Raw genomic sequence first — 11,434 nt, forward strand, 5'->3', positions numbered from 1 at the left:
ACATCATAAGTGTAATTTGGAATTTGTCGAAAAAGGGGTAGAAATTGAAAAAATTGTAGTTTCTCCAATTAATGCAGAAACGAACAGATCCGAGCTCGGATCCGACACAATCCAGTCGGATCTGAGGGCTCGTCTGTTCTTCTGGTGAGGCAGATCCGGGACCATCGGATCCGAGTCCTGATCAAACAGATCCAAGCTCGGATTGGTTCGCGAATATAGGCTTCGGTTCTGCCATTTTCCAAATTTCTTCTCTTCTTTCTCACCGAAACCCTACCCTCCTTCCTTCAATCTTCCATATCATCCGTTCATCTTCCAATCTTTCATCTTAAAACATCCCCAAGCCTCTTGTGATCATAAACCCTTAACAATTTCGCATCAACAACATCAATTTAGGGGATTTTGATCATTGAAACGGAAAAAGGGCCGAACTGAATTCTGGCAAATTTGAGCCACATTTGGACTGTTTTCTTCTTCATTTTTGCAGCATTAGCTTCCTTTAGCATCACTCTACACATTTAAGGTAACAATTCTCAACTCTATTGGATATTTTACAATTCCCAATTTTCTTTTTTTTTTTCTCATTTTTGGCATATTGAGGTAAATGCATATATGTTGAGATGTCTTTGTATGATTGTGCTAAATTGTATTAGTATATGTCATTAGAACTATTTGTGTGCTTAGAATTGAGGGAGTTGCTACTATAGTGATATTTTAGAATATTGTTTTTTCTCAATTACTAAATTTAAGCACTTTGAACCTTTTGCTTGCAAATTTTTTGTTTCTTTGAAATAATTGCACTTATTTGGAAGAAATGGAGCTCAGTTGTAAGTAATTTGGTGATAATGTGTATTTAGTATAATGGAGTGTTATCTATTTCATTGGGGAATTTGCTAGATATTGAGAATTGTGTAAATTAAGGATGTTTTTAGTAATGCATATGGTGATGTTGTGTTAAAATGATGTTAAGGCTTAAATTTGTAGCACATTGTCTTTGATAGTCCATTTTACTTTGAAATGTGATTCTATTCTTGCAAATGACTTTAAATCTCAAGCGTTTGGATTTATCATGTGTGTAGTGATATCCTTATTGAAAATAAACATTTTAAATGTTAAAAGGGGATTTGAGAAAGTGTTAAGAAGATTATTTGCTTGTAATTGTGATTGTTGGCAGGGAGTTTTGTCCTTTTTTTCAAGGGGAAACTCTGCTGAAATTTTTTCAAATCACTTTTAACATTGTTCGATGTGTATTTTCAAGGGATTTAGAATTCTTCTAATGTTTGTTTGATCTTGTTTTTGATATAGGCACCATGGTTCGCACAAGACGGGCTCGTGTTCGCACTCCTTCACCTTCTTCAAGTGAAGAACGTACTTCTTCGGTACCTGAGGAGTCCCTTTCCCCCGTCGAAGAGTCTCCCTCACCCGAGTCACCGCCTCGCTCACGATGAAAGAGAGCATCTACTAGCCATGAGGAGCCACCTTCGGACTATGATACCACACGATTCACTTTACTCGAAAACTAACACTGGTATGAAGTCGGATTGGACAAGGACCTCCGGACTATGATACCACGCGATTCACTTCACTCGAAAACTAACACTGGTATGAAGTCGGATTGGACAAGGAGATCATAATTGAGAAACATCTGGTACCCGAGGTGGACAATCATTACAAAGTGTCTACGGCATTTGGTCGACTCGGATGGGCTAATATTCTGAAGTTGCCACGGCATTACTACTCAAACTTGGTGCAGGAGTTTTATGCCAATGTAGAAGATAAGCAAAGCCACAATGCCAATTTGATTGTCTCTTGGGTTCGAGGCCAGAGGGTGGCCATTCATCGGGAGACCATTGCACGGCATATCAAGCTCAAGGATGAGGGAGTAGACGTGATGCTGACCAAGGAATTTAAGGTGCGCGATCCTTGGCAAATCGAAGAAGTTGTATCACGCCTTAAGGGACAATATCGAGATAGAGGTAGTTCGAAGAAGAAGATCGTCTATGCCGACTCCTTTGAGGCTCGGTTATCATCTCATCTTCTATCTGTTTGCCCATAATGTGATACCCAAGAAGAGTGGCAAACGCGAGCTGAGAAACAGCGATATCTACTTCTTGGACAAGATGATGCATGGTGTGGGCCGGCAACTGACTGGTATTCCTTTGGCCAGTATCATTATCAGTTACATGCGGACCACAGCTCGCATGAGGGCCGGCGAAACCTGTTTTGGGTTCCCTCACCTTCTTTCCGTCCTATTTGAGAAGCTCGAGGTTCCCCTTGGAGCTGAGCCAGCCCTTGTCACCAAGGCCGTTGATGAGGTCAATACCCAATTGCTTAGATCTTTAGGCGTTCCAATAGACTTTGGCGCTTCTTTGGTTCGAGACGTTAGTGAAGCTTCAACTTCCGCTCGGCCTCCACCCCATCCTTAACCACGGCCGGACGCTCAAGAGACTGAAGCGTAGCCGCCTCCATCTCTTCCTATTCCGCCTCCACCACTGCTCTCTAGGTCTCGGTGGCAAGAGGTTCTTACCGCCATCTGCTGTATGGAGACCCGAGTAATGGAGCGGATTGACCAGCAGGAGCGCGTCCTCTCAGAGAGGTTGGAGCGGCATGATCGCCATCTTCGTGCATTGGAGGACCATTTTCAAATCCGCCGTTCTCCTTCGTCGATTCCTGAGCCAAAAGGCGAAGGCAAGCAAGAAACTCATGTGGAGGGCGGAGGAGAAGAAACTATTGAACTTGGCAGCCCCTCTACTTAACTTGCCTTGTTTAGTTTTTATTTAGTTTTCCCCTTTCTTTTGTTATCTTTGGTTGCACTTTTGTTGCTTGATTGTTTAATTAACTCTTTTGGGACCATCTCACCCCCCAATGGTTATGTACTTTTCCCCCTCCTGCAGACTAGTAGACTTTGGGATGTTCGTGATGTTCAAGATGTTCGTATCCACTGCGGGATGTCTATCTGTCCTTGTTTAGGGGAGTACTGTTTCTTTACCCTCTCACATTGAGGACAATGTGATTATTAAGTGTGGGGTAGGGTTACTGCATGAGTAGTTTTTATTTTTGTTGATAAATGTTGGAAATGACTGGAATTGCCTGTGGAAATATATATTATTGTGGGTTGTTGGCAGGGAGTTTTATGTATTTATAAGGGAAACGCTGTCAAAATTTTTTCAAAATCTTTTCCAAAATTGCACTATGACCCAAGAACTTATGATGAATTGTCAAATTTTCCCTAATGGTTGAACAAATTTAAATATGTTTTTGAAGAATTCATTTCTTTCGTGATTAGTGATTAGTACTATGTGACTCTGATAAGTGCACTTTAGGAAGTATATTTAATAAAGTAGGGACAATTATGCATTTATTTCTATTTTTAATGAGATCTCTCCCTTCACTTTGATTTGCAAATAGGTGATTCATAGAGTAATTGGTAATGCTTTTTTCATGTCCATAATAATAGAGGGTTATATACATATATATATATATATGTATAAAAAATATATATATATATTAATAAATAAATAGAGCAAAGAAAAAGAAAAGAAAGAGCAATAAAGTTGCACCAAATACTTAAGTACTAAGTAACCGGAAATCTTCATCTAAAAAAATCAATTTTCACGTAAAAAGGTACTCGGAGTAAAAAGGTGTTGTGACCTTGATGTGCAAGTGCTGAGTAACCGGGGGTTTTCATCTAAAAGTGTCGATTTTCGTGTAAAAAGACATTTGCAATGCTCAAGTGTCGGTATTTAGCATATATTTATGATACCCTTTTGTAGTAAAAATTTGAGAAAAACAAATGGATATAAAGGAAAGTATTACGTTGTACCTATATGAGTCGGTTATTTGCATAGACAAGTTAGGGTGAGAGAATGATTTGAATGTAGTTAAATTTTTGTATAATTGTTTCCCCTTTATTTACTATAATGAGTATTGAGTGCATTTAGAAGAATTGCATTGTGATTAATAGCCAAGTTGTGAGAAGTGAATTTGAGAAAGCATATTTTCTATTTTAACACTTGAACTATTGTTTGAGTGGTTTCGTATATTGCTTGAGGACAAGCAATGATTCAAGTGTGGGGGAGTTTGATAAGTGAATATTTTACATATATTTTGTATGGTTTTGCATGAGTTTTTGTTAGAATTTTAGAGGTTCTTAGCGATACTTAAGATCCTCTTTGTGCAAATTGCTTCAAGTGTTGTTTAGTGATCGGAACTTGCAAAATGAGTAAATGAATGCATAAACATATTATATTTTGTAGGTTATCATTGCACGAAATACTTACATAAGATAAAGGAGAGGCAAGGTGCTAGTTGGAGGACAATGGATAAGTGAAACAAGGAGCGAAGATTGAGCAAACGAGAAAAGAAACTGAAGATAAAAACATGGGAGATGAATCCGAGCTCGGATCCATCCCCATCTGAGCCCTCGTCTGATCATCTGGACCAATGGATCCGAAGTTCAGGCGATCCGAGCTCGGATCCATGTGAAAATAGGCTCGGATCCTTAGGATCCGAGCTTGGATCATATGTTTAGGCCTCGGATCCAGGGCTCGGATCTGCCTCTCTCTTCTGCAAGTGGCACAACCGTTTTTCTCACTTTTCACACAACTTTCCAACTATCTTGGGCGAGAGAATTCGGTGGCACATGCTTCTGCAACAAAAGGGAAGACAAAATGAGTTAACAAAATCTTTGTTGGAATCATGAAGAAGAAAAAGGTACTTTCCACCACCTTTTATGCAGAGAAGCAAGGAGAAACCAGGGGGAATATACGTAGTTAGTTTTTCTTCTTGAAAACAATTTTCTCTCTAGCTAGAAGTTCTAGAGGAAGCACTTGAAGATTTCACTTGTAATCATCTTGCACAAGACATAGCAGAATTTGAAGGGTTTCATCATTAATTGGCTAAGCTTTTCTTTATCTTTCTTGTACTTGTACTTAATGATGTTTTACATTAATAAACTTGTGAGTTTGATTGTTATATCATTCATGAGTAGCTAAATTTCTTTATCTAGGAAGTAGATGAAACTTATGGCTGAATGATATGAATGGAATGTGATTTACACTTGTTGTATCTTGTATTAACTTGTCTATTTGTACAGTAGTAATTACTTGTTGATATTTGATCACCAATAGCATGTTTATAGTTGTTATTAGTCAATGAGAATTGGTAGTAACAATGGAAAATCATGAGTAGAGCATGAGTTGTATGTTCATGAAAATAGAGGTACACTTAAATGGATTATCTAGCATTTCATGAAGGAAAGCAGAGTAGAACTAGTATTTCACCATGGAAATAGGGAAAACTGGACTGCTCTAGGCCATTTTATCATAAGAATGAGATTTGGTAATATTGGAAATGAATCCCTGGTTAAACAAGAATAATAACAAGAGGTAAATCTATTTATTTGAGTCGTTTATGCCATAAGTGGAATCTACATCTCTAGATTCAATCTTGAGTGAAATTTCTCCATTTGTATTTAGCATTTATTAAACTAGATTTGTAGACAGTAGCATTATAATCTTCTTATTCAAATTCACTTTAAATCTAAATAATAGAGAAAATAAGAGCCTAGTACTTGTTTAACTTGTTCCTTGTGGGATCGACCTAATATTTGCCCAAAACTACGAAGTGACCTGTATGCTTGCAGTCCAACGGATAAAATTCGGAAATAAACTAGCATTGATATAAAAATCCCGTCATTAGATTTGAGTTTATTTTAGATCTAGTTGTTAGATCCGAAATTTTTTTGGATCTTGGATCTATTTTGACAGATCTCATCATCATTAATGAAGTTTAAATTATTTATTAGCAGATTTAGCGATTGAAACATACACAGAAAGAAATTGTAGTGATTTATCTATTAGAAAATAATTTTGAAATTTTTTCTATTTTTTAGATTTGTTCATAATTTTTCAAAACTGTTGTGTCTTTAAATTACAAATATGTAATTTCTAATATATGTTTAACCTGTTGTTAGGACAGTGATGTAAATCAAATCGTGCTTGATGATTTTCAACAATTTATCAATGAAATCTTTATATAAAAAATGTTCTTATCACCTACTATTATATTTTAAAAATTATTCAATAATTGTGTCTTTTTTTCATCAACTGTTTGTCTCTAAGAGGAAGGTTTTTAATATCAGAATTATATGGGATTTCAACTAGCCTAAAAAATGATTATGCTACTTTACTATTTTGCTCTAAATTGTTTATGAATAGAATCTTTTTGAAATTGATTAAATATAGTTATCTCTTTTAAGGAGCGAAATATATTCTTATATTTGCAACATATCAAATAGCAACTTTTTTAGTACTTCTTTCACACAAAGTTTTCATCAACTATGACATCAAAAGATAATGAACAATGAATAATCTGGAGGTTTGATTTACCTTATAAATTTTGTATCATGTCACCATACTCAAACTGTTAGAATTGAAGAATTTTAATTTGTTTTATAAATGGCATCTATACTCTACAATGCAAGGCCAAGCCTCACCATAATCTTAGATGGTTGCTCTCTTAGATTTTTTGCGATTTACATCCTTTATGATTGATATAATTCTTATCGAACTACTATTTTTTATAGAGTAGTGAAGGCGGGTGAGAGCAATTTTATTAAATGGAATAGGGTTTTACAATTGGATATCGAATTCCCATACCCAAAGCTAATATGGACGGAAAGGGTTTCAAAAATTTGGGATTGGGTCTAACTGGGTTTATATCCAATCAAATATGTGTATAGTTATGAGTTATTTGAATCCATGTTTTTCAGGGAGCAAAGAATCCATTAAGAGATCATATAATCTGTCAAAAGATAAAGTTTGAGAGGAACAGATATTTACAAGCAGTTTATTAAAACTGGTTATACCCAAAATTGGAACAGACAAGTTTATGGCTTCAACTTGTCAAAAGTTGCCGCTTGAAGATGTTTAAGATATTACCATTCCTGTTGCATTGCAAAGATAAATTTCTCCCCTCCAAAGATGATAAACTTGCAATTGAGTCTTATATTAGATGTTGAGAGATGATAAATTTGCAGTTCAGTCTCATATTAGATGTTGAGAGATGATAAACTTGCAGTTAAATCTCATATTAGATATTGATACATGTGAGTGTGATATTATCTAGTCTTGTATTAGATGTTGATAGATGATAAACTTGCAGTTGAGTCTTGTATTAGATGCCAATACATATGAATGTGAATAATTCATAGTATGAGAATTACAATTTCTGCGATATTATAAATAACATTTAAGAATATTCTCAAAATGCTTCAGTTTGATCGTAGGTGAAATTTTTTTGTTGCTAAGTGTCTCTTTTTCTTTGCTACTTATTGGTAGGGAAACTAAGACCGTATTTGATAACCTAATTCAGTATTTAAATTTAATGGATTCAGATCCTAACATATTTAGACTGTTTGATAACTAAAAATTGAATATCTGAATTAATTAAGTGGCATTGAATTTTCTAGGCAAAACTCGCTCCCAAGATTAAGTAATAAGTTATTCACTTATAATTGAATGTAACATGTATTCAAATGTATTAGATTTAATACTTTTTTTTTGAAATAATAGTATATTCAAAATTTAGCTAAAATTGTATACAAGATCAGAAGTTTATGATTCTTAAAATGGCCCAGTAGCTACAAAGCCTCTCTTGCCACTGATAGTTTCAGACAAAAAAAAAAAAAGATCAAGATCCACATTAAGGAAATATAAAATCCTCAAAAGTTTACATTGAACACTATAACTACAGAAGAAATTAGTACTATATAAAAAAGGGCAAATTATCCAATTGGCCATTTAACTCTTTGTCTAGGTAAAATTAAGCCCCTCATCTATTTTTTGCTGACTTTAAGCCCTCGAACTTGTAAAATGGGAAATCCGTGGCCCTTTTAGCCAGTTTCTCCGGTTTTGCAACCGGATGACCAATTCACACGAACGCCATGTGCTTCTTTCGAGGGCATTTTTGTCCTCATATTCTAAGCAAAAAGGGCACACATAGTCCACCTTTCTATTTGATTTCCCTCACCTCCCTTACTCTTCCCTGCGCAACCCCCACGCAATCCCATGCCGTCTCTGTCACATTCTCGGAGATTGCTTCCAAATTCTGCACATCTAACAAAACCTCCCAGTCCAAATTCCTAGATACATCTGCACTCTCCTCCCGGGCCATCACCGGCATGTCATCATCATCCAGAAACATGCTCAGAACCTCTCTCTCATCAACTCCTTCATCCACTTCCTCCCACTCAAAATCCTCATTAACTTCTCTATGATCCTCAATCTGAAAAGAATCCCAACAGAGCCTAAGGCTTGGATCATCATCACCCTCACTTATATCATCATCGTCAGCACTAAAATCAATCTCAACGTCATGGTTTATATCAGAATCCGATTCCGACCCGATATCCACGACTCGCAACCCGGTTACAAAATGGTCCCCACCCTCAAAATTTTCAGCTACGAACCCTGAATTTTCCACATTTGTCGAAGTGGGCTCTCCGAGAAACCCTAGATTCAGATCAAGATCCAAATGGGTCGGCTCCATTCCGTCGTTTCCTTCATGAATCCCGAAATTCGGGTCAGCATCGGAAATCTCCGGGTCAATCACCACACAGGTTGTGGAGGACAATTGGGACTGCTCAACTCGTTGGTGCAAGAGGTCCATAACGAAATTCACCTGATTCTCGCGGTCGAAAAGATCAGCGCTGGTGACAACCGATTCGGGCTCTGACACGATGTCGCTGGGGGATCAACCAATAGCATCGAAATCGGAAGACCAGTAGGGATCGAGATGATGGCGGTGGGGATGGGTTTGATGATGAGAAAAATCTACTTCTTCAATGACGTCGTCTAGGCCGTCATCGTCCTGGTGGAGTCTGAGTAGTTGAAGCAACGTCGTCTCAGCCATTCTATTTCAGCGGGGTGGGGAGAGTAGGAGGAATAAAAGTGAGAAAGGAAACACCTTTTTTTCGAAAATTATTTTTTATCTAAAAATTCCCATCTTTTTGCGTTTTCTTTTGTTTGATATTCTACGGCATGGGGCAAGGGGGTAGGTGATCAGCAATTTCCCCTTTTATTTTCTCTCTCTTTTTGACTAAAAATGAGCACTTTTCCAGCTTCCTTCGGTGGATTATGTGTGCCCTTTTTGCTTAGAATATGAGGACAAAAATGCCCTTGAAAGAAGCACATGGCGTTCGTGTGAATTGGTCATCCGGTTGCAAAACCGGAGAAACTGGCTAAAAGGGCCACGGATTTCCCATTTTACAAGTTCGAGGGCTTAAAGTCAGCAAAAAATAGATGAGGGGCTTAATTTTACCTAGACAAAGAGTTAAAGGGCCAATTGGATAATTTGCCCTATAAAAAAAGACTAGTATAGTCTCCAAAAAAACTAGAAAAGTAATACAAAGATACTCGAAATTGGACTTTAGCTATTACAAGAGGCCTTCTTAGCCCCTAACCCCTTTGTTCCCACCCCCACTTCTGAGGTTTCCCAAGGAAGAAGCGTGGAGGACAATAAGCATAACCACATAGAATTTATAGAGAAGTTCATAAACAACAAGGTTGTCTTGATCAAACCATTTTATTTCAATGAAACAACAAGTAACCGAAACTAGAACAACAATTTGGCTAATGAATAGAGTCAAATCAATTGTGTGAGCGAAAAGTAATCAAAAAGTGACGGAAGAAGGAAGAGGGAGAAAACCAGAAAGGAAAGAAAATGATTCCATTCCATAGAGAAATTGTTTTTGCACCATATATGATTTCTGATTCTCTCCCCTTTCCACTACTTATCCTAATTAACTTTGAAAAGCAGAAAACAGCCAGTAGCTTAGATGGCAAGCAGTAGAATTTATAAGGAATCCAATTACAACCAAGCACTGTAAAATAGGAAACAGACAACACTATCACTCAACTAAGTTTAATCACAAATGATTGACATATATTGATTCCGGAATCTTGCTGGCTGATGGTTGGCTGTTAGAAATTGGACAACAAAAAGGTGCTACAAAATGAAAAAATTACGAAAATGAATGAAAATATTAGATAGTAGTTTTTTATATTTATAAAAACCAGGCATTTTACAATAAAAAAAAGGCAGAAGAAATGACATGATATGTAATGTGAGATATAAAATAGAGAGGCATACATTATGAGAAATGAAGAAGAGTGACAATGTAATTCTTATTGGAAGTGCTGAGCAAGCAGCGGCTAAAAGCTACTTTCAGAGAATATTTAGGTTAGGCGTATAATCATAAAGAAGGATTGGATAGCAAAATCAAGTCCAACTCATTCTAACAAATTATCTAGCATGCTAAAACATTCTTGACGATAGGAGAGATTTTCTCTACTTTCTTAGAATTAACAAGAAATTGGATATGTTACAGCATACTCTGACGAAAATAAGCCCTTTATTTTGAAAACTTCTTGACAATTTTTGGCTCCAATGAAATTCCTAATTCTGATTTTGTATCATTCAAATACTTTTTTTGAACACCCTTTCGTTTGTTGGCTTAGCCTAAAACACCAAAATGGGCTATAGGTTTTGAATATGACATGGAACTGCAACTTTCTAAGACAATTATTCATTTTTCCTAGAAATCTCTCCTGTCAAAGTCTAAAATAGGCGTTAAACCCTTGTTTTTTCTTTTTAGTTTGTTTTCACAACTAATATTCATTCTATACTTTTAGGTTTAGTTAAAGTCTTTACTCTCTTTTCTTGACAATAAAAACCATTTCAGACTTTATTTTCCCAGCAATTCGCACATAACAAAGACAAATGAAACATGTCTGGTCTGCATTTTGTAAGGATTTCTTGTTAAAATTTCATGTTTGGCAAGTTCAGTAAAACTAACTATAATGGATAGGAAAACCAATGTGAAGCCAAAACATATCTGGATTGCCTGGAAAATATCCCGCAAATAATGACGCAAAGAAGGCAGCCACACCCAAGGACAACTAGAGAATCCTCCCACCCATAAACAACAGCTTCACCACAGCTGTGCTGGCACTGGCTGCTATGGCTCTAGACACATCCCATGCATTATACCTTCTCCCAAACAATCCACAAACACAGAGATCTTGACTCATAATAACTGAAGCATACATACTAGCGTATACAGCAAATGATTTGACTAGGATCCTATTATATGCAAAACAGAGCATAAATCCAACTTAGAGGTTAATTCACCCTCACAAAGCCAGTTGATGATTAATCTGATGTTCTGAGGCACAGGCATTATCCATACATAGCAGAGCACCGTCACTACCACACAACATAACCAAAGCACAATGCTGCCAAAAATTGGAATAATTGATACAATTGAGTACTGTGAATTTCAGAGGAAGAGAATAAATTCCCCATATTTTTATTCATCAATCGTAAGGGTATATATACAGGTATAGACATCCTATAATAGGAAGATATCCTATTA

At 36.6% G+C, this 11,434-nt stretch overlaps 1 protein-coding gene across 1 annotated transcript; it reads right to left on the bottom strand.

The window, feature by feature from the left end:
* Positions 1-8,010: 8,010 nt before the first annotated feature.
* LOC113780301 lies at positions 8,011-11,108 on the bottom strand. The gene is made up of 2 exons (XM_027326113.1): positions 10,987-11,108; positions 8,011-8,743 (listed from the first exon to the last, which is right to left on the bottom strand). The coding sequence occupies exons 1-2, from the start codon at positions 11,106-11,108 to the stop codon at positions 8,011-8,013; spliced, it is 855 nt and encodes a 284-aa protein (XP_027181914.1).
* Positions 11,109-11,434: the final 326 nt, after the last annotated feature.

Source organism: Coffea eugenioides, chromosome 8 (genome assembly GCF_003713205.1).
Source record: "Coffea eugenioides isolate CCC68of chromosome 8, Ceug_1.0, whole genome shotgun sequence".
NCBI classification, from domain to species: Eukaryota; Viridiplantae; Streptophyta; class Magnoliopsida; order Gentianales; family Rubiaceae; genus Coffea; species Coffea eugenioides.

Bases quoted from the DNA above. Each gene is read 5' to 3' on its own strand.
- LOC113780301 (XM_027326113.1), bottom strand. From the start codon at position 11,108: ATGTATGCTTCAGTTATTATGAGTCAAGATCTCTGTGTTTGTGGATTG. The intron at 8,744-10,986 runs GTTGTTTATGGG...TTGATCCCCCAG, and splicing joins AGCACAGCTGTGGTGAAGCT to CGACATCGTGTCAGAGCCCG.